The sequence below is a fragment of the Tenrec ecaudatus genome, chromosome 8 (assembly GCF_050624435.1).
Source record: "Tenrec ecaudatus isolate mTenEca1 chromosome 8, mTenEca1.hap1, whole genome shotgun sequence".
Lineage (NCBI taxonomy): Eukaryota > Metazoa > Chordata > Mammalia > Afrosoricida > Tenrecidae > Tenrec > Tenrec ecaudatus.
In genome coordinates, this window is record NC_134537.1 from 8,321,171 (window position 1) to 8,344,576 (window position 23,406).

Sequence of the window (23,406 nt, forward strand, 5' to 3'; positions counted from 1 at the left end):
ACATAGAACTGAGCTCCGTAGGACTTCCAGCAGCTGGTTTGGGGAGAAGTAGACCATCAGGTCTCTCTCCCAAGAGGCTCTCAAACCTCCAAAGTTTCACTTAACAGTCCAACACCTTAATCATGTGCACCACCCAGGGGCTCTGAACCGGCGGCTGATAAGTCAATTCCAGCAGCTTAGAACAACTCTTTTAAGGATTTGCTAATAGGTATTACTTTCCATAAGTAATTCATTAATAATGACTTATATTAAACTGCTCCTATTTTTTAAAGGTAACTTCCTGAAATCTCTTTAAGAGCAGGGATACTTGACCTACTACGACTACCCTATCTGCTTCTTCATGAGCAATCCATGAGCACGCACTGAGGAATGAGCGCGTGGACTCTTCTGTACAGAGGCTGTCCCAGTTTGACTAGGAATTCTGCCTGAACTCTTCACGGGGCATTTATGAATGGTTGTACCCAAGGAGTAATTCCCAAAGGAGAGAAATAAGAGTCTCTCACTTGGACGGGAACAACTGCCACAGTCATTGGGGCCAAGGTGGCCAGGGGTCAGAAGGTGAAGTTCACTGGACAGGCAACTGGAGAACAGGAAAGGCCCTCCTTCCTTTATCAGCAAACGATGGGTTTATACCAGTAGTGCAGATGGCAAGCAGAGTGCCGTAGTCATGTATGTAGTCACGTATGTCTATACATGATACCTTAAAAGGAGAAAAAAAACACCTGAAGTTTACAGTAAAGGCCTGAATAAACTTGAATCACATTCTAGAATGCTATCAGTTTGGTAAGTTCTTCTTACCTCTTCTGCTCTGTGGTCATTATATAATTGTTTGTCAAGTTAAGAGGCTTAAGAGTGAAGGGGTGGAGTCTAGTCTGTCAATCAGGTCATAGCCAATGAGGCCTCTGTGTAGACATGGTCTTCTCCTGAGGATTCTGGGAAATCCTGTCTTCCTCCTTGGAGGTAGGAGACACACTCTCTCTCTCTGCTCACTCCCTGAGAGACATTGCAGCTAACAAGACACATGGAACTATCTAGTGTCCTGAGCTGGAGAAGCCACATGGAGACCTCTGCCAGCGCTGAGTTGCTTACGACTGGATCCAAAAACTTCCCACCACTGGTCTATGTGTTGCGTGAGTCTTCAGAAGACTTTATAGATTGGTATCGGACATATGGACTAATATCGGACTTATGGACTTGATCTGGACTGGGTTGGGATGTTTTCTTAATGTACCATTACTCTTTATATAAAACTCTTTCTTATTTACATATGAGTGTCTGAATATGTTTCTCTAGTCAACCAGACTAGCACACAGACTAACACATGCTCATTCGGTTTTCTTCTCTCTGCAGTGCCACCCCACTACACACACACACACACACACACACACACACACACACAGCATAAGCTGGGCTCCACCCTTCCTTGAATCTCCATTCATAGAAATGTGCCTCGATCCTCCATCAACTGCCTTCAGAGAGCACTGAAGCACAATAATGACAGGTTTCATTTCTTAACATCGAAGTGTTCTCCTTTATGGACATAAAGCACATTCATGGTTTTTTTTAATACTGCAAAGGCAAAATTAGAAATACAGCATTTCAATCTCACCAACCCAATGTAAATTTTTATTGTAGTGTCTCAATGTACTTCCTCCCAGTCTTGTTTCTGAGCCTAATTGTTTAACAACTATTTCGTGTCTTTTTTTTCATGTGCCACTGGACAAGCTTGCCGTAGTTTTCCATTTTTCAACGACAAACTCAATGTTCTCATTAAATCTCATGGCAGGAATGTTCACTTTCCCACATCTATGTGCAAAACTATATATATATATATATATATATATATATAAAACATTGGGTTACCCCCCAAAACTGGATGTGATCATATGTGAGGGAAATAGTACACTTGGAGTTCATTCCACCAGGTCAGACTGTTAATTTAGAGGTTCTTTAAAGATCGTGTAACAGTGTGATTTGTGGTAGACTGCGGACTGGTTTTGCCACCACGACAATGCACCTGCTCACGCTGCCATATCAGTGCACCAGTTTGAGGCAAAAACAGCATGCCTCTCTTGCCCCACATGCCTGACCTCCCTGCTTGCAACTTCTTTTTGTTTCCGATTTGACGACGTAGAACGGGAGAAGAAAAAAATGAGAGAGGTACTAACAGCTATCCAAACAGACGGGTTTGAGAAATGTTCCCAAGAACGGAATCGCAGATTTGACAAATGTATTAAGTGTCATGGAGAGTCCTTTGAAGGTGACAAGGTTGTTTTGCAAAATAATTTCAACACATAGCTTTGGGCAGGGGGGAACCCCCTTTTTTGGTATGTAAATAAAGCCTATACATATCTATACACATCTATATCCCAGAAGGGAACTACTGGGACATGTTCCAGGCTCGGCGCGAAGGCAGCCTGGGCACGAGCCGGTCTCCCCTGAGCCTCCCCGGCCTCCGTAGAAACGTGATGTCATCACGCTGCCGGCGGCGGCGTGGCTGGTTTCCTTAGCGACGGTTGCCTGGGTAGCGCGTGCTGGCGTCCCCAAAGGGTGACCGAGCCGGGGGCCTGGGCAGGTAGGCGCTGAGCGACGCTGCTGGTGCAGGGAGGGTCGAGGGGCCTTGGGCGAGGACGGGCGCCTGCAGCCGCTGGGCAGGCGGGCACGGGGCACGGGGCGCACCATCGCGGGGCGCGGTCTCTGCCCGGCGGCGGACACTCTTCCCCAGAAGCAAGACTTCCTTTCCTCCACGCCCCGGGGTCGCCAGGCGCGGGGTTGCGTGCCCTCCACGCGGTGGCACGGTGAGGGGCTAGCAGGCCTGTGACCGTGGACGGAAGGGTTCAGCAAGGGGACAAGGGAGGGCGGGCGGACCTGCCCTCCCTCCACCTCTCCGGCCCCATTCTTTATCCAATAGGCCTTGCTGGTCCGGAGAGATGGTTTGTCCGCGAACATTCGCATGTTAAAAGGGGGATTTGGCAGCAAGGGTGGCGGCGGTGGGGGGTGGAGAGGTGATGGGGCTGGGGTGTGTGCTGTTATATCTTTATTCGACCATTGCACGCACACTAATTTAGCTCCAACTGCACAACTGGGTGTGCCTGTACTGGCAGAAACACACTTCAGAAACCACCGGGGCAGTTCCTGCTTTCTGAGTAGTTGGAAGGCGGCCCAATGTCTCCCAGTCACTCCTCCAGACTCCCCTAAATGCAAATGACAGCCGCATCTGTGTGCCTGCCCCCTCCCACCCCCTCCCAGTGTGTCCCACGTTATCATGGAGGTGTCAGGAGCCAGGTGAGGGCCCCGGTGCATTTTGAAACCTATGAACTTTAGGGTCATCGTTTATGTACGCTTCCAAAGCAAAGCTCTCCATTACAATTCTTGGGAATCAGCAGCCTCTGAGCTGAGTTGCATGTTGACCTTGGCCAAAGGTCAAGCTTGCCCTTTCATAACACTTTGAAAGGGGGCGGAACCTGGTCCGGAATTATCTCAGAAGGATGCTCAGCCTCTACTGCCCTTGCCTGCAGCTCTGTGCCTCTGCGACCTCTGCCCCCTGTCGCTTCTGCGCAGAGACCCCTGCTCTTCCTCTCTTACATCTCCTCACCTTTATCGACTCCTGCCCACCCCTTCTCCCGCCTGGCCTTCCCCTTCCTTCCCTCCCTCCCCTCCTCCCACCTTATCACTAGGCACCTGCTCCCCCCCCCCTACTTTCCCTTGGCTGGTTGGTCACTTGTGTATCTTCTTTAGGGGGAAATGTCTATTCAAGGTCTTTGCCCATTTATAATTAGGTGGTGTGTTAGTCTGGATTGACTAGAGAAACAAATCCATCGACATTCATATGTGTATAAGAAAGAGCTTGATATAAAGAGTAATTAATTGTACATTAAGAAAACCTCACAGCCCCAGTCCAGATCAAGTCCATCAGTCCACAGGTCCGATACCAGTCTATAAATTCCTCTTCAGATCACAGAACGCATGCAATGATGCCGATTGCAGGAAGATCACAGGCCAGTGGGTGGAAAGTCTTGTGGATCCAGCGGTGATAGAAATATCTCAGCGCTTGTGTGGTTCGTCACGTGGCTCTTCCAGCGCCAGGGCTCTAGAAGCTCCATGTGTCTTGTCAGCAGGAAGCCACACCAGAGAGCTTGTCAGTATCTGGCCTCCAGTGAGCTGTATATTTCCAGGGCATCTCCAAATGAGGTCATCAGGCTGCGACCTGATTGACAAACTAGACTCCGCCACTTTGCAAGTTGACAGATTATGTAAATGCCATGCGCCCACGTGTATACACACACACAGAGAACAAGCGCATTGCCCTGGGGTTGAGTCCAGTGACCTTCCAACTATATGAGGGCCAGGAAGGATACATGGCAAAGGTGACACCTGAGCAGAGAGCCCTGGGAAATGAGGAAGCCAGCAAAGCAGACTTCCAGGACAGGGAGCCCCAGGGAGGGGGAGCACCATCCCACGTGTGAATGTTATTTCTGTGAAATACAAAACAGATGAAATTCTAGAACAGAGGAAGAAAATTTTTTTTAACTTAAAAAAATTTTTCCATGGGCAAAAAAATAAAATAGGAGAAGTTGCTTCACAAAACCAAACCAAAGTGGAGAAAGAAAACAAAACAAAATGAGCCAAACGGCCTTTCAGCACGTGGGAAGATGGTCGAAGTACTTACAGTCATCAAGGGAAATGCAAGTTTAAACCGCAGCTGAGATACGCCAACAGACCCACCCAAACCCCAAACTCACAGCAGTTGAGTCGACTCCTGGAAGGACTGACATTTAGACGGTGGACACGCACTGAGGGATGCAGAACACCCACAAAGAAAACAACCCCATGGCCATGGAGCTGACTCCAAGGCTGTCCGTAGTTATGGCCACTGATGCTTCCAACTTCCTGCTAGTGGGCTTGAACCACTTACTTGGCAGTCAGCAGCCCAGCTGGACCACCAGGGATCCTATGTGAGAGCCACTCTGAAAACCATGTTGCTGTGTTTGTGGTGACACCACGTGGTTGTGCAGCACCGCCCTGTGGGACTTCCTGCGCCGTCATCTCCACGAGCCAGTCACCACGTACTTCAGGTACAGAGCCTCCAGCCTGCTGCTTAGCAGCCTCATCATTCGCCACGGCTCACAGTTTCTCCTAAAACCATGGAAATGTGGGAGCCTGGTGCTAAACCATTCGTGGATAACCAGCGTCAGGGTCGGGGTTCCCCACAAAGCAGAGCAGTTTCCTCGCTGAGATCTGTTGAAAGTCAGTTCTCGACACAGGGTGTGAGATGCAAACCCAAAACCCTGCATGTAAACGTAACGTAGTCCAGGCTTCTTTCTAGGCAGCGGTTCTCAGCCTTCCTCAGGCCATGACCCTGTCACACAGCTCCTCGTGGTGGTGACCCCCAACCAGAACATTATTTTCGCTGCTACTTCATCACTGTCATTTTGCCACTGTGATGAATTGTCATGTAAATCTCTGATAGACCGGATGTATTTTCATGGTTACAAATGGAACACCACGAAAGCATAGTGATTCATTACAAAAGCAATATGTCATTATATAGTGTGAAATATTTATTTCTAATGACAAATCGATGACATTTTGTCTCGAGCCATGGTGGAGCATGGGTCACAGACTTCGTGCTGGGTACTCATTTGTGGGCGTATCTGCATGTGGGCGGACCCGCCTGGAGACGGATAGAGGAGTGGTGTCCCAGTTCCTACACACATTTCTGATGGTCATAGGTGACCCCTGTGAAAAGGTCGTTCAACCCCCCAAAGGGGTCTCAGCCCACAGGTTACCTGAGAGCAATAACTAGACAGGCTCGCCCAAAGACTAGCTTATACAGCTGCTTGCTTCATACCAAGTCCAGACCAGAACCACTGTCGGAGTTCAGTAGCAAGCGAGCGGAGAAGCTAACTAATGGCTGGTTGGCGGGAACTTCAGTGAAATAGTCACCAACAAACAAGATTGAAGGATACCCAACGGTGCGGACTCATCTCAAAAGGGCAGTGCCGGTGAAAGAAACCAGACTCAACCATTCCCAGTAGCCTCTGCTCACCGCCCCCCCCCTCCCCCGCCCCGGGAAAAACTAAAGTTGAGCAGAGGAGGCCTGTGGTTTGGTGGGCGGAGGATTGACTGTAAAGGATGTGTGGGAAACTCACACTGGGGGAAATAGGACGAGGACCAAATCCCCTAACTTATCACAGAGGGACTCTGGGAAGCTGGTGTTCCATGGTAGGAAAACCTCCACTTTGGTAAGTTAGAGGCAAAGTCCAAGTACATGATCCGACTTTAAATATCATTCCCACAGTTTCTTCCCTAACAGCTGTGCTGCCTTAAAGTGAGCGCGTGGTTGATTCTATCTCCCTGTAGATTAAGCAGACATTCTTTTGTTATCTCCTCCCTCCGAGGCACCCAGCCCCCCCTCACGCCTTCCCCCAATTCAGGTAATTGGGTTTCTTCACCTGTGAGCTCAGGGACCTGACTGGGTTACCACCCACCTTGTGGCGCATGTAACTACTGATATGCATGTCTTGTGGTCACCTATAACTATCCCAAGATAGTAAAGACTTCCTCTCTCTTCTCCCACCTCCATGTGGACCACTAAGAGGGGCTGAGGGGAGCATGCTACCATGAAAGGTGTCTGACTCCTTTATTTTACTCTCTCTCCTATCCTAGCTTGTATGGTTTTACTATAACCTCTATATATTATTGCCACGCAATTGCGCCTGCGGACCTCGGTTATTAGAGACTGGTTTCCTCCAACAGGGAGAAAAAGAAGTTTGTTGGGGTGGTGGAACTATTCTGTTGTAACATGATGGCTATATATCTGTCGGAACTCATCTGCACGCATAAATACAATCAGGGTACACATGAGTAACAGGCGGCTCTAGTTCCTTGCATGTACATTGCACTTCAGCACCTCTGACGAGAAGAAACAGAAGCAGCACCTTCTCTTCAATGGTGGAGGTCTCAGAATGGCGGCTGCTGTAGAAGACAGTTGACTGGACGTGGGGGAGCGTGCGGTAGCCTGCTCCGGGACTCCAGATGGTCCGCTCCCCTCTTCTGGGTGGTCACTCTACGGGTAGCATGCATGGAGTCACGGAGTTGCACATTCAGGCCGTATGCACTTTGTGTGAATGATTCCTCAATTTTAAAAGGAGAAAAATGGATATCAGCAGTGCCTGGGCTGGGCTGCGCTCCTGGAAAGTGAGATTTCGTTGTTGCCAGCAAGGGTCCGGCTACTCTGTCTTAGGAGAGTCTAGTGCTCAGCCCAGGCGAGGGCCGCTGAGGCCAGGGGCAGGGAAGGATCGAAGCAGGTCCGGGGCTCAGGGAGGATGCTCGGTTCCCCTTTGAGATGCAGGAGGAGGAGAGGGGGAGTGAAGCCGTAGACTCCAGGGTTGGGGTTCACGCCTCCTTTGTGACTAATTCCCAGGGCAAGATGGCAGCTGATGAGGGTGCCCAGGACACCTTGAGGCTCCAGTTCAAGGCACTGCAGGAGATGCAGCACCAGAGGCTCCAGCAGCAGATGGAGAAAAGGAAGGAGAGAGAGCTGAGCTCGCGGAGCAAGGCCAGCGACCAGAAGGAAGCCCCGCAGGTCCCCGACCGCTTCCGCTCCCCCCATGGAGGGATGCCACTGGCCAAGGGCAGCTTTGAAAAGAGGTAATATGTGAACACACCCCACCCCCGCTGCAGCATTGCCGTGAGGTGGGGAGAAGCGGGGAGAGATGTTGGTGGATGAGGTTCAGCCCATGACTGTTGACAGGTTGAGCCACGGAGCTTATTATTGAAGGCCCTGCTAGCGGATGGAAAACATGTGCTCTGGTGGGACGTGCCTGGGTGTGACATGGCTCCCAAGGCACGGCTTAAAGTTAAATGGGAAATTGGGAAGGTGTCTCCCCACACCCATTGAAAATGAAATTGGGGAATGCCCCAAGGTGTCACTGAGTCCCTGGAGTTTCCGAGGCCCTGGCCACAGGCTGTCCCTGCGCCCAGTCTCTGCTGAGGCCATTGGCCCAGGCTGGTTCCCCTCCTGTGGGACCCTGGACCTTTCACGGGTGGTGACCAAGGCAGGGGTGCCCATGGTCCTCTGCAGACGGACGGTGATTTGTGCGAGCCAACATCTGAAAAGGGTACGGATGCTCTTTAAAAAGCCAAGCGTTTCTTCACGAACCCTTGGCTTCCGCTGTCACCGGAATCAACACCCCCCCATCTTTCACGCTCTGCTTTTTCATGGTCGCGGCACAAAGGGTCAAAACCTGTCGGACTTCATGGGGGTGGGGTCCACGGGAATGGAGATCAGCCCCCGGGGCTGATGCCTGTGGAGTGCAGGCCTGCCACCTCCCCACCCGCCAGCCTTTCCTAAACCAACTCCCACAAGAGCTGCCCTCCCACCCCTGGCCACTCCTCTTCCGGAGTTGCTCATCCTTGTCCATACAGGTCGCGTGGGCAGTTAAGGGGTTCCTTCAGGAAGTGACGGAATACAACCCCAGATCACAGTCGTTGAAGTAGAGAAACCAGCAAGTCAGTGCGGTCTCACAGCTGCCCAGTGCCCACCGACACCAAACCCCGCCCAGCTGCAACTCTTTGGAATAGTCTTCTCTGTGGGGGCAGCTCCCTTTGCCCTGCTCACAGCCACCGTCTCCCCGGGGACAGGCTCCCCCGGCCCTGCATCCGTCGCTGCCCACCCCGTCACTGGGCCCCTTCTGGGCCTGTTGGACCTGTGACCTACTGCTCTTCTAGGTGGCTCCTGCCCTTTTCTTCTCACTCGTTCTCTAGTCCTTCTACTGCTTTTTCTTGCGTCTTTCTGGGGTTGGCTGTTCACATACAAACCTCCTTGAAGAGTCTAAGGCTCGCCCTCTGAGCTGGGCCCTTGAACAGCGTGTTAAAACCTGCTCATCGAAGTTGTCGGAATTTCCCCTTCCTGTTTTGTACCGATCTCATACAATTATTACCATTAAAAGATCATTTTACTGGGGGCTCTTATAACAATCCATACATCCATGGTGTCAAGCATATTCGTACCTAGGTTGCCATCATCATTTCCAAAACATTTACATTCTCTTTGAGCTTCTCCTTTTAGCCTCCCTCCCCACTCCCACCCTCCTGACCCCTTGATGAATTATAAATTATTATTATTATTTTCATATCTTACACCGACTGCGGTCTGTCTCCCTTCCCTCACAGTTTCAGCTGTATCTCCCCCTGGGGGTGGCAGGGGTGGTCATGTGTCAATCACTGTGACCAATTCCCTCTTCCTCTCCCCACCTTCCCCCTACGGTACAGACCTAGTCTTACACAAAGCTTTGTGCTCCCGTGAAGAGCAACGCACGGTCTCGGAAACCCAGGGAGGCAGTTAGTTCTACCCTGTCCTGCGGAATCCTTCTGGGTCAGAATGGACTCAGTAGCAGAGTGGCTCTTCATGCCACCTTGTACCAAGCCTGGCACAACCAGCCTGCCTGGGAGTCCCTGTGCCTTGAGTCCATTCTGGCTCTCAGAGGCTGGACAGGGCAGGGTAGAGTTGTCCCTGTGGGTGTCGAGACTGCAGCTCTTTATGGGAGTTGAAAGCCCTGTCTTTTCCCCCTGAAGCAGCTGCCCTCGAGGCTGGCAGCCCACCCTGTCGCCCCCTGTGCCCTCTGCCTCGCAGGGTGCTGGAAGATGAGATCGCACAGCTCCGAGAGCAGCTCCGAGAAACGGTGGATGAGAACGGGAGGCTGTACAAGCTGCTGAAGGAGCGGGAGTTTGAGATCAAGCACCTCAAAAAGAAAATCGAGGAGGACACACTGGCCTTCACAGGTAGCTGCCCGGCTGACCCGTTCCCCGGCCCGGGAGGCCAGCACGCTCACCAGCTACCCAGAAGTCTGCCGGGTGGGACTCACAGCGAGAATGCCAGGGGTCTGCTGTGGTCAGGTGTGTCCACAAGTCCTGAACTTGAGGGCAGGCTAGAGGAAGGGAGCCAGCCCGTGGGATGGGAGCGCAGAGGCAGCGGGGCAGCGGGCAAGCACCCTCAGTGATGCTGGGGACCCGCTGTGGCTCACCACACACTGGCTGGGCCTACAGGCTCTGTGCCATCTTGGTGCTTGACGCGGGCATTGTGTCACCGGGGTAACCAGCCCTGCAGAGGTGGTGCTTTCTCTACAGCACTGGTCATTGTGGCTGCAGAGAGGCGGACAAGGCAGGGAGGCTGGCTGTTCCAGGAGGACTTTCTAGGACCCCGCCCCCTTCCTCCGGATCGGAGCTGGACCTTGACCCTGTAGTCCTAGTCTGGACCTTGGCTTTGTGCATCTGGGGGGACCTGGGCTCTGCAGCTACACTGGATGTTGGCTCTTGTGTGCTAGCCCTTTGGTGTCTGCTGGGGACTGTGGCCCTTTTTAAATGGGCTCTTCTCCGTGTGTTCCCTTTGGCCAGAACTAGATTCTCTGCTGAATTTTCATTCATTCAACCGCTGGGGTGGCTGACCCTCCCAGTGATCTGATCATCTCCCATGTCACCTACTGAGGAACCAGGGAGCCACATGCCACCTCTGTGCCCAACGAAGCCTGACCCTCTCGATACCCCAGCACCCTGGAGCCTTTGGGGCCTTTCTCTCCCCGCATGCCTCTCCTCTTTGGCAGATGCGCAGTTGCCAAGGGCAGCCCGATCCTTGCCGCACACCTTGCTGCCCGGCTGGGGAGGCGTCAGCCAGTGCTGTGCCTACGCACCAGCAGACAGGGCTTTGATGACTGCAAGGAGGGGTTCAGGGGTGGGGGCAGAAGCAGGGCAGGTTGTTGGGGAGAGAGGGGACGTCAAAGAATCACACACCTGGAGGGCTTACCAAGGTATTGCTGCAAGATGGGCCACATCAATATCTGCTAATTAAAGTCAACAGAGGAAGGAAGATGGCATTGAAATGGACTGGGGGTGCCTGGTGACAAACAAGATCATCTCAAACCAAACAGGGAATGGCCAGAAGGGAGTGTGCAGTGTCTTTGCTCAGTCACCCACCCCCTGGTCTCGCCCTTCCTCTTGTTCAGGGATGCAGGGCACCCAGGTGATGTTGCAAAAGAAGACAGGGACTGCAGTGCCTGTGATAGGCAGGGTTCTCCAGAGAAACAGAATCAGGACACCTATGATTATGTACTTATAAAACTATCGTTTATACAGCGAGAAGGCATATAACAGCCCATGAGTCCACACAGCAGTACAGAGGGCTCAGATCAATTCACTTTCATGGGATGGTTAATATACAGGAAGTCCTTCAACTCACGTGGGCTGCCAGGTCCAAGGTCAAGGAAGCAGACAGCGGAGTCTTCCCTCCAGCAAGGCAGGCAGAGTCTGCCCCCAGGCAGCAGGGTGGGTCAGCAAGGGTCAGGAGCTGGGGAGTTTAGGGAAGCAGGCCCTGATAGGATCTGGGACTGAAGCACAGTGGCACAGGATCCACCAGCCTCAAACTCAAGCGGTGTTCACACCAGCACACCAGCAGCATGGCCAAGCAGGTCTCGAAGGAGCCTCACACTCTAGCGACAGGACCCACAGGTTGGCTTGGCCCACAGGTAGTGTAGCTCACAGAGGTAGATAAGGGGGTTCAAAAAGTTCATGGGGAGATGAAGATAAATGATTGTGGACTTCTTCCATGAACCCTTTGAAGCCCCTCCGTTTATTTGTTTTTATTTGGGATGCTCCCTATCCCCCGCCACTAGAATTAAAACAAACAAACAAAAAAACCCAAACTCACTGCCATCAAGTAGATGCCAACTCAGACTGACCCTGGGGGTCAGGGCAGAGCTGCCCCGAGGGTTTCTAAGGCTGAGAATGTGTGTGGGAGCAGAAAGCCCCCGTCTTTCTCGCATGGAGCAGCTGACGGTTTCGAACTGCTGGCCTTGTGGGTCGCAACCCAGTCCATCCCCAGGATGCCACCAGAGCACAGGGGCATGAAGATTTACATTCTCGAGGTGAAGGTCAACTGCATGCGTCTCATTCATTCCCCATTGAAAATCTGACCCCTACGGTACCCGACACCCTAGAGAGCCACAATGATTCACACTGGTGAGGCGTTACCACAAAGCCACCCCCAAAGGGACTGGACCCCGGCTCTTGGGAGCATTCAGCAGTAGGCATTCACTTGGTGCCAGCGTCTGGGAGCTGGCTGGGGATCAGCCCATGTGGTCAAGCCTGGCCACCAGGTTGGCCAGTGCGGGTTGGCTGTTCCCTACCTCTCCCACCCTCTTGGCTGGGCTAGCTGGCCGACTGCTCTTGGAGGTGCATCCGCAGTGGTTTTCAAGCCTTGCTTGGTATCAGGCTGCGCCCAGAGGCAGGCACAGAGGGGCCCGGGCTGCACCCTGCTCACCACCAGGGAGCAAACTGCTCCCCTCAGATGGAGAACCCTGTTGGGTGATGTCACAGGAGCTGGGTCTCCGGTCGCTGGGCATGTGGTGTGGCGACTCCCCTGGGAGCACCCGCCCGACACGGCCCTCGCTGCTGCTGGTGGGATGGCGGGCGTGCAGGGAGCAGGCCTGCAGTGTGAACTGGCCTCGCCGTGTCCCCTGTTCCAGGGACAACCGGCATGGCCGGGGACATGGTCGCCACCAGGATCGTGGAGCTGTCCAAGAAGAACCGGGTGCTGATGGCGGAGTCGGAGGGCGCCAAGACCAGAGTGAAGCAGCTGGAGCGGGAAGTGAGCTCCCCCGCGTCCCCCCCACCCCCAGGCCAGGGCTCAGAGAGAGGGTGCCAGGGAGATGCCCCGGGGGCTTCCTCAGCCTCAGGCATGTGGCGAGAGGGGCCCCCGTGTCAGGCAGGAGTCCCTGAGAGAGAGCCGACCACGTGATTCCAGAGCCGGCTCCTGGAGCCCGTCTGTGAGGTGTGGGCTTGGTCACCCTGGTGATCCCATTTGTAGTACTCACCTCAAGGGCTGGTGCGGTTCAGTGACCGGAAGCTGTGGACCCTTAGCTCCTAAGTCAATGGCGAGAGGCCCTTTGCTACTGCAGCTAAGGGAAGTGGCCACAGAGAAGGAACAAGGGGCATTGCTTACCTGCAGCCAGGTGCAGGACTACTGCCCTGCCCTGCCTGCCCTCCACCTATCCTTTGGGGGCTATAGCTCTCCCATGGTGGGCACAGGCCCCTCCAGGCACAGGCACAGCCAGACACAGCCACAGTCATAGCCAAACACAGGCACAGCCAGGCACAGGCACAGCCAGGCACACGCACAGCCAGGCACACGCACAGCCAGACACAGCCACAGCCAGACACAGCCACAGCTACAGCCAGGCACAACCAGAGCCAGGAACAGCCAAAGCCACAGGCACAGGCACAGCCAGGCACAGGCACAGCCAGACACAGCCACAGCCAGACACAGGCACAGCCAGGAACAGGCATAGCTACAGCCAGGCACAACCAGAGCCAGGAACAGCCAAAGCCACAGCCACAGCCAGGCACAGCCACAGACACAGACACAGGCACAGACAGCCAGGCATAGGCACAGCCACAGCCAGGAACAGGCACAGCCAGGCACAGCTACAGTCAGGAATAGCCACAGGCAGGCACAAACAGGAGGAGCCAGGATGACGAGAAAGGAGCAGGGGTGGTCAGAGCTGGAGGACCGGGCGCACCAGGTCTTTATGTGAGGAGCATTCAAGTGACTCAGGTCCAGTGGGTGGTCCATGCCCGCCCCCAGCAGGCCAGGAGCCCGAGGGGCAGTTCTACATGGTCTCGGCTCTCTCGGGGCTGCCGTAGGGCACCGGGAGGCAGACTGGAGGGGCTACAGCATGACTGTTGATTGGCAAGTGACCAGGGTGGGGTGGGGGAACCCAGTAGCCAGAGACATCCCCGCTCGCCCATGGCTGAGCAGTCAGTGTGAAACAGAGAGTCCATCCAGAGACAGCCCTAAAGCCGCTGAGACCAACCCCAAGATGAGTGACCGCAGGCCTAGTGCCCTGCTCTCTGGGGCTGCGTGGAATGACATGGCCGCCCAGGCAGAATCAAGTACTAAGTGCAGGGGCTTGCTTTTGTTTCAGCTGCAGAAGGCCGCGGCCAGGCTGCCAGCCCAGGCGGCCACAGAAGCAGGAGCCAGGCCTCTGAGGTCCCATCAGGGAGACCGAGCCGCGGTATGACATCTCTTCCGTCCCGGGGCCTCTGCAAGGCAGTGAGCTCCCGAGTCCCCAGCTAGGTGCGTGTCCGCCCACGTCGCAGCATCCTCAGAGCAGAACTCCAGGGAGCAGGGACAGAGCTGCTGCCCAAGGCAAGGGAGGCTGGGGAGGGCCTGGCTCGAGGACCCTGGAGCCCCAGAACCTCAGGACTAGGAGAGGAGGCCTGACCTAAATGGGGGTCCTCCTCCAAGCCTCTGCCACCCTCCCCAGCAGGGAGTTTTCTCACAGAGCCCAAAATTGACTCAACGTCAAAAGGGCTCCAATGCCACGTTCCTGAGCCCGAGGGCGAACCCAGGAAACAGGAAGCTCCACTCCATGAAGCCGGGCAGGACAGCAGGCATACGGGGCTCACACCATACAGAAAACTCGCACTGGAGTCTCCAGGATGCCTCCTTGGGGAGCTGAAGGAAGGAGCCAGGCCATGGGGCTCCCAGAGCAGGGCTCTCCCTTGCCCACCTCTGCTGCTCCCCCACCTCAAGTCAGGTGGCCTTGGGTGCACTGCCTGGGTGTGCAGGTCTCAGTCCACTGGGTCCTCTCTGTCTGCCACATGTGAACTGGGATCCTCCCCCAGGGGCCCCTCACCGGGCCCCAGCTGGACCAAGTCTTTTGCAGGGCATCCTCTGCTGACTCAGAGATACTAAGAAGATGCCCCTGTTATCCCAGACCATTCAGTGCCTCCCTGTCCCTCAGGCTGCTCTGGACAGAGTTGCTGGCTCTGTCAGTCTAGATCGAGTCCCCGAGCCTTGTGGCAGAGGGAGTCAGACAGGCCTGTGTCCAAAGGCCAAGATGCAAGATGAGTAGCCATTTGGAAGGAAGGATGTGGTGGGGGGCCTTGAGAGAGGGCTCTGGGTTCACCCTCCAGGTAAGGCAGCAGAGAGCTGATGGAGGAGGGGGCCTTCCTGCACAAGGGTTCAGAGACGGGAGTGCCTCATACGTGTCCTGTGCCTTGTCCAGTTTGCTTCACGGGGTGTCAGCTGGCAGCCCAGGTCCCAGGGTGGGGAAGGCGAGGGAGCCAGCCACAAAACTGGGAGGATGCCCTGGGGGAGGGGGGGGCCTGGCATGCAGCTGGGGCAGGGGTGCCAGCCCCCATGGAGGATTTTGATCAGATGGGCTGCAAGCGTGAGCTCATCAGCTCCTGCAGGGAGAGCGCTTGGGAAGCACCCCCACCCCCACCCTTGTTAGACAGCCTGCCCTCAGCACGGGCTCCAGCAGGCTCTGCCTTCACCCTGCAGACTGATAACAACCTGAACGTGAAGGGAGCGTGCGTGTGATCCTGCACCCCAGTCTCCCACGAGGCCTGCGGGATTTCACTCTGGCAGAGACATGGTTAGCATAGCGGGAGGGGGGTGGCCAGCTGATGCAGAGAGCAGAGGGCAGAGGGCAGCGTAGCAGGGGTGGCTCTACCTGACAGCGGTGCCTGGGGTCCACGGGAGGGAGGAAAGAGCTGGTGCAGAGTGGCTGATCCCAACTCCTACGGCCCCGCGTGCGTCAGACTGGAACTGCCGTCCCGAGGGTTCCCATGACTGGGAAGTAGATCGTCGCATCGTTTGTCCAAGGTGTGTGCTGGGTGGTTGTGTTAGGCCGGGTTGACTGGAGAAACAAATCCAGAGACACTCATATATGAGAGAATACTCCCCCCAAACGGGCTGTTTTTCAGAGCTATGTATTTACTATAATTTTTTATTTTTAACAAAACAACCTTGTCACCTTCAAAGGACTCTCCATGACACTTAATGCATTTGTCAAAGCTGCGATTCCATCCTTGGAAACATTTTTCAAACATCTGTTTGGACGGCTGACAGCCCCTCCCTCATTTTTTTCTTCACCTCTTCTACGTCACCAAATCACTGTCCTTTCATGTCCCTCTGCATTCGCAGAAACCAAAAGAAGTCGCACAGAGTGAGGTCAGATGAGCCAGGTGCATGGGGCAGGAGAGGTATGCCATTTTTTGCCAACAACTGGTGCACTGAGACGGCTGTCTGAGCAGGTGCATTGTCGTGATGGCAAAAGCAGTCCCCGTCTGCCACCAATCAGGCCTTTTTTATTGTACACTCTTAATGCAATCTTTTCAGAACCTATACATGGAAAGCTTGAGTAACACTCTGGTGGAATGAACTCAAAATGCACTAGGAGTCCACTCTTTTGCTGACTTTTTGTCAGGGAAGTTGGCAGACATCCAGAACAAGGTTCGTCATCAATCGACGTTTCACTTTATTTGAAATGAGAAAACCACTCGTACACCTGAGTTTTTCCCCTAACGCTGTCCTTGTAGGCTGTGCTAAACATCACAACAGTTTCTGTGGCATTTTTCCTGAGCAGGAAACAAAATTTCACAGCCCCATGCTGCTCTTGTAAGTTGGCCTTCACTATAAATGAGGTTCAAGCAAAACTGCTTTTATGAAAACATTCGCTGTGACCAGAGAGAACCTTCCCAAGTGATGTCACTGGGTGCACTAACTCAGAGCGAGTAGCTTGATGCTCGCCTAGTGGGAAAATGTGTACTGTGAAAGCCCTGCCCAACAGGTCTTTTTCTGGGGTTTTTTTTAGGGGAGGGGGTACCCCTTCATTTGTATAAGAGAGAGTTTTGTATCAGAGTCATTGTATATTAAGAGAACATCCCAGCCAAGTCCATATGTCCAATACTAGTCCATAAGTCTGATACTAGTTAATAAATCCTTCTATAGACTTACATAGCACATCCAATGATGCAAAATGCAAAAAGATCACAGGCTAGTAGGTGTGGTCTTGTGGATCCAGTGTCTGTGGAAGCATCTCCAGGACTCTCACAGATCTTAGCAAGCCTCCGTGTGGCTTGTCAGCAGGAAGACCAAGGCAGAGAGCTAGAGGAAGTTCCCAGAATCTTCATGAGAAGGTCACACTCACCAGGAGGCATCATCAGGCTGTGCCCTGATTGACAGGCTAGACTCCACCCCTCCTCTTATTTACCAAGTTCACGTGAAATTACACAACGGCCACAGCACACGTGCATTTTCAACCTGTCAATAAACAACCAAATGCGTCAATCGTTGTTCCCACCCCCAGGACTCAGACTGGCATTTCATGGGGCCCTACCACCATTTTACAGAAGAGGAAACAGAGGCTTGGAGGGGGGCCTCACTTGTCTGGGTTCTAACGCCTGTTCGACTGCACCCCTTGCACTTCCTGAGCGGATGGGAGAGATACTGCGGGTTCCAGGTTCCAGAGGGGAGCTCGCCCACCCCCACGGCTCACCTCGTGAGCCCATGCACACAGCCAGCAGGACTCCCTGCTCTGCATGACCACAGACAATCAGAGAGCTGGGGCCCGCAGTGATCAGGGAGCGCAGGCAGCTAGGCAGAGAGAGATAAAACCAGGCTATGCAAAAAGGATGCAGCCTTAAAAATGGTTAATATTAAGCTTTCTCTTTGCCAAGCTCGGTGCACTGGTACCCTACTTTATCTCATGGAAGGAAGGCAGCTGGAGAGGGGAGCATTTTTATGCCCGTTTCCCCAATGAGGACACCAGATCAAGCCAAGGCTTCTGGCCCACGTGTCCAGGCCTGGCTTCCTGGACCAGTGGTTTCCATCTGGTCTACCCAGAGCTCCTGAAACATCCAGCCACCCTCTACTGGGCTCTCTCCACATGAAGAGGCAACTGCTCAGCAAAGACCCAGGAAGCCAATGCACTGCCCACCCGCTTCCCACAGGAGCCAGTGTCTCAATACCACTGTCCAGCAAGATGCTCAGCCCACGCTGCTGCGGCTGTGTTGGTGTGACGGGCCTGAAGACACCGGTGCCCACTGCACCTACAGCTTCTCTCCTCCAGCCGCAAGGCGCTGGCACCCTCCTGCAAGCCCACGCCTAGACACAGGCGCTGCGGGAAATCGGCTCCCGAGGGTGCTTTCTGAAGGGCAGGCACAGAGTTCTCATGGGCAGCGGGTTCTAGCAGTTGCAAGGTCTCAGGCCACAGAGGGGTGATCTGGGGGAGAGACCAAGGTCTTGTTTCTGTTTGGTGGCCCACTGCCGGGAAAGGGAGGTGGGGGCCTGAGAAGGGGCAGCCCCCAGGGAGGGCCTCTGAGTGAGTTCCTCCTTTGCCCCGGGTGAAGGATTTAGTGTGATGGTGGTCTCCGAGCCCAGGAGAGGGAGCCCACCCTCGGGAAGTGGTGGGGAGGGAGGGGCCTGCAAGCCTCTGGACGCTCCATGTCAGTGGTGTCTGCATGCAGGCATGCACACGTGTGCGTGTGTGCGTGTGCGCGCGCCACATTAAGGTCAGACCCCAGAGCTTAGCCGGCAGGATTCAAATCTGCTCTCCGCCCATACCAACCAGGTGCCACGCTCCAGGTGCACCGTGGCCCCAGGGCCTCTGTACAGTGGGGCCGACAGTAGGAGGGGTCTCTCCAGGACAAGCCCTTTAGCACAGGGCCATGCTTGGACCCCTGGAGCCTGTGGTGGCCAGCCCTTTGAAATTAGCAGCCGTGCCCAGAGATAAGGGGGAAGCGTTTCACTTCTGTGAGCGTGCCAGTCTGGGAAACCCACAGGGGGCAGTTCTGCCCCATCCTAGAGGGTCAGCTGGCCCCGGGGACAGCACATGGGGGCCCAGCTTGGTGGCAGCGATGGCCCAGCAGGAACGCCAGTGACTGCTCTCCTTCCCCGCCAGCCAGAGCACCCAGAAGTGAAGGCCCTGCAGGACAGGCTGGCGGCCACCAACCTGAAGATGAGCGACCTCCGCAACCAGGTGCAGGCCGTGAAGCAGGAGCTCAAGGTGGCCCAGAAGGTACTCCCAGGCGGGGCCGGGCTGGGCACAGTGGGCTCCATCCAAGGGCAGAGGTGCGGGCTCAAGAGCGTCCTTTGGCTTGCTCCGCTTCGCCCCAGGCTCCGGGGCCGGTCAGCTCTTCCCACCGCCTCCTAGTACAGACCCACTTGGTGGGCAGGGTGGGCCGCTTGCCACTGAAGGACCCCCAACTACATGGCCTCTGTGTCCCCAGTCTTACCCCAGGCAAGGCCTTCACCTTCCCTGTGTTGCCCGCACCCCAGTAGACCCCAGGTCACCTGTAAGAAGACACCTGGCCTTAGGGAACCCGCTGGCACCTGCCTGCTGCCCTCGGCAGTGACATTGGAAGACAAAGAGGTTGTCTGTTTATGAAAGGCCCCTTCCAAGGCGGCTGTGCAGCCCAGGGGGATGCAGGCCCAGGTGGCCACTTCTGCACCTGTGTTTACCTAGTGAATTCTCTGGCATTTGTCTCCCCTGCTGGAACCTCTCAGGCCGGCCACGGTTTCCGTCCCAGACAGTGCTCCATTGTGGGAACAAGCGCCAGAGACTTGGCCCTCGGGATCGGGTGTCCCTGGCAGGCTCCGGGGCCCATGTCACACGCTGAAGCCTCTTGTTTCCGCCTCAAAGCCTGAAGGTAGGACCTGAGGGCTGGGCCCTGGGCAGCCACAGAGCTGGACCCTTCTGGGACCACACACCTCCCCGCCTCCCCCGGCTGACCTTCAGGAGTCCTCTCTGCTGCACCCTGTGGGTGGCCTTTTGCAGCGGGCCACCCCCCACCCCACTCCCCGTAACCATCCAGGATGAGCAGGGTACTCAGTGATTGACCTGTAGGTCCAGGAAATGGGGGTCGGTCTGCCTGTGGCTCACTGGATCCCCCTGATATTTGTAGGCTGCTCTGAGCACGTCCAGGGACCTCCTGGGGAGGAGGGTTTACACCTTTCCCAGGCAGGGCTGGTCAGTCGTGGTGGACCATCCACCCACTGAAGCAGGTGGGAGGGGATGGAGACAGGCCCCTCTGGGGAGCTCCAGGCACCTGGACTGAGGGTCACGTGAAGGGGGTGCCTGGGAGGTCCCCTGTGCAGGCCAGACTGAAGGCCTGACCTCGTTGTAGGTGTTGGCCAGCGAGGTCGGGGAGGACGTGAACATCCAGCAGCTCCTGTCCACCCCCGGGACCTGGAGGGGCCGGGCACAACAGATCCTGGTGCTGCAGAGCAAGGTGAGTGAGGGGCAGCCTGAGCCTGGCCCCACGGAGAGACACACGTGACAGGTGGGCCCTAGAGAGGTCTGCTGGTCAACATCCCCCAGATACACGCACACACACACACGCACACACACACATGCACACACACACACACACACACACACCAGCCTGGTTTTAATTTGTCATTTCAAAATAAGCCCTTGCATAACACCACAGGCCCAGCACTGCTCTACGGGGCTCACTCGGCCAACGCCAAGGCCTCTGGGTAGACTTAGCCCCTTAGTCACACGGATGTCCGGGCTTGCTCTTGGAGACCATGTGTGACTGTCCTAATTGGAGACTTCTTCCAAACAAGTCGATCCAGATGCTCGCTGTCTCTGGAAAGTTCCTGCGACTCCATAAAAAGCCGTAGCCTGCCATCTTCTCTATGGTCTGCACCTCTGGGAGCCGGGCAACTTAGCCCAGACCCCAGCGCGCAGCCTGGCTGCCTTGGGGTGTGGGGTGAGCAGATGCACCTCCCTGGGCCTCAGTGCTCCCCTCTGTGTAGAAGCTCACAGGGGGGGTAGGGGGGTGGGACGGGAAGGGTCAGTGTGTGTCAGGTGCTTGGCGCGGTGATGTAGGTCCGCCGGGATTCTTTGTCCCTCTCTTTCTTTCTCGCTGAGAAGCACGAGGAAAGCTGTGACTCCCACTATTTGCCAAGAGTGTCCCCTGCATCCTGGGGGCCTTTCACCGCTCTCCGTTCTGGGGTCGCTTGTGCACCCCATGGGGTTCTGCAAGGCCACAGAAAGCGGCGGGGGAACTTCAAAAGGCTGACGAATCCCAAGTCCGAATCTGGCCTCCACCACCATTCCTAAGTGCTGTGCCCTGGGGCGGAGGACCTCATCGTTCCGTGCCTCAGTTTCCTCTCCTGTAAAACGGAGGTGGCAATGCCTTGCTCAGAGGACTGTTGGGACATGAAGGGCAGTAATATGCGGAAAAGACCCGGCCATCGTAAGCCCTCAGGACATTAGCTATTATTGTTACTGCTGTCAAGTTGTAGAACTAAATCACTAAAATCTCATGTCCCTCCACATTTCAAGGGACCCCGATGTGTAGTGGATTGTACGTTGGGCTGCGAGGCCCACAAGGTCAGCAGTTCGAAACCACTGCCCTCCCTGCAGGAGAAAGATGAGGCTTTCAACTCCTCTAAAAGGTCACAATCTCAGAAGCCCACTGAGGCAGTTGGGACCTGTCTGTGTGAGTTCGGGTAGACGAGAGAAACAGATCCAGAGACTCATACATGTGTAATAGAGAACTTTATATCAAAGAGTCATTGTATATTAAGAAAGCATCCCAACCCAGTCCAGATCAAGTCCATAAGTCTCATATTAGCTCCTGTGTTCAATACTAGTGTATAAATTCCTCTTCAGACTCATGCAACACATGCAATGACGCCGAATGCAGGAAGATCACAGGCCAGTGGATATAAAGTCTAGTGGATCCAATGGCGGCAGAAACATCTCAGTGTTGGCGTGGGTCTCCACGTGGCTCCTCCAGCTCCAGGGTTCTGGCTCCATCAGTGTAGTTCCACGTGGCTTGTCAACAGGAAAATGAAGCAGAGAGAGAGTTTATCTGGTCTCCAGCGAGCTCTTTATTTCCCTAGCACCTCCAAATGAGGCCATCAAGCTGCAACCTGATTGACAGACTAGACTCCACCCCTTCGCTCTTCATAGTCTCGCGCTGACACCAGATGAAGTACCTGCCACGCTCTCCTACAGGATGGCCATGTGTCCGAATCCAAGCAGTGGAGGTGAACTTGGCTTTGAAGAAGCACTTCAGTGGAGTTACCACACGAGGGTGCTGGCACTTGCTTTCCCAACAGTGCCACGGCCTTTGCTGCCGACGGACACTGGCCGGCCTTGCCTCCTTTGCAGGCCCAGGTGGACTGGACAGAATTTACCTGCTACATGCCCGCACGTGGGCCCAGCCTTTCACAAAGTTACCTAATCCCAAACATGATCCCCAGGGCGTATTAGCCACCGGGCCACTAACCGCAGGTCCGTTGTCCAAACCCACCAGCTGCGCCTCAGGAGGAGGACAGAGCTGACTGCTCCTGTGGAGAGGCGCACGTATTGGAAACCCAAAGGGACAACTCTGTGCTGTCCTACAGGGTGTCCACGAGTCAGAGTGGGCCGATGGCAGCCAGGCGAGAGCTTTCCAGAACAGCTGGCTGTGCCCTTCCCCCAGGTCCCCGGTGGGTTGGCCCCGGGCAGCCACCAACGCGCTTCATCTTGGAAGTATTCTTACCCAGGGTTCCCAGGCACAGGCCGATTCAGGGTTGCCTGCCTTAACTCACGAGGTTCCCACCACCGCCTTGCAGAGTGCGTCACCCCTCGGGCCCATTTTACAGCCGAGAGAACGGAGATTCAGAGACGTGCCCAACCACATGGCTGAGGGAGGCTTTGAGGCCATCTCTCAGCTTCCAGATCATTCCCTTTGTTGGCACCTCCATCCAGTGAACAGGAGCCTACTGCCCCCCATGAGCCAGCCCACCCAGGCTACGGAAGTCCTGGTACTGAGACCTCCTGCCACCCCCACCTAGATTCCCAAGGGCCACGCTTCTGAGTCCCAGCCTCAAACAGCCTTTCAGAGATTCTCATCTGCCTCGAAGCCCTGGTGATATGGGCTACAAGTGAGCTGCTGACCCCAGGTCCTCGGTTTGGAACCACCAGCTACTCCAAGGGAGAAAGAGGAGGCGTTGTGCTCCTGTAAAGAGGGACAGACCCAGAACCCCCCAGGGGCGGTTCTACCCTGTCCTGTAGGGTCTCTGAGTCAGCATCAACCAGGTGGCAGTGAATTTGTTTTATTTGACCTTGAAGTTTCGTTCTGCTAAACCTCATCCCCGTCTCTCTGATGTCCTCCTGGTTTTGTACAAAGCCTCAGGGCTTGATTCCCAGTCTAGTGGGGTCTCCCCTCAGCTCAGGGCAGCCCCGTGGGGGGCAAGCTATGACAGGCTGCGGGATGGGACTCACCGCCCTCAGGTCCGAGAGCTGGAGAAACAGCTGGGACAGGCCCGGAGTCGGTCAGCGGGGACAGCCAGAGACGACCTGCCCGCCGTCTACTCGGACCCAAGGAAGCTATCGGCGCAGGAAAAACACTTTCTGCGGCTCCGAGTCCTGGAAAGGGAGAAACAGGAGGGCTGGGAGGTAAGGTGGGTCTGCTTCCCGGGCACCCAGGACAGGGGACAGGGTTGAGAGAGTCCCAGAGGCCTGGGTAGCACACCAGTCTGCAGTGCATCCTCGTCCAGAGCTGGGTGGTGCGTGGGGCCTGTGTGGAGGAGGTGGGAGAGAGACAGAGCAGGCAGGG

General features: G+C 55.1%; 1 protein-coding gene across 1 annotated transcript in view; it reads left to right on the top strand.

Annotated features, from left to right (window-relative positions):
* Window positions 1-2,470: 2,470 nt before the first annotated feature.
* Window positions 2,471-23,406, top strand: part of CCDC13 (coiled-coil domain containing 13) — a 44,536-nt gene continuing 23,600 nt past the window's right edge. The window contains exons 1-8 of the mRNA XM_075555571.1: window positions 2,471-2,575; window positions 7,427-7,653; window positions 9,638-9,786; window positions 12,522-12,643; window positions 13,980-14,069; window positions 18,747-18,863; window positions 19,972-20,076; window positions 23,082-23,246. Of these exons, the coding sequence (XP_075411686.1) occupies window positions 7,433-7,653; window positions 9,638-9,786; window positions 12,522-12,643; window positions 13,980-14,069; window positions 18,747-18,863; window positions 19,972-20,076; window positions 23,082-23,246 (969 nt within the window). The 5' untranslated portion in view covers window positions 2,471-2,575; window positions 7,427-7,432. The remainder of the gene's footprint in view (window positions 2,576-7,426; window positions 7,654-9,637; window positions 9,787-12,521; window positions 12,644-13,979; window positions 14,070-18,746; window positions 18,864-19,971; window positions 20,077-23,081; window positions 23,247-23,406) is intronic.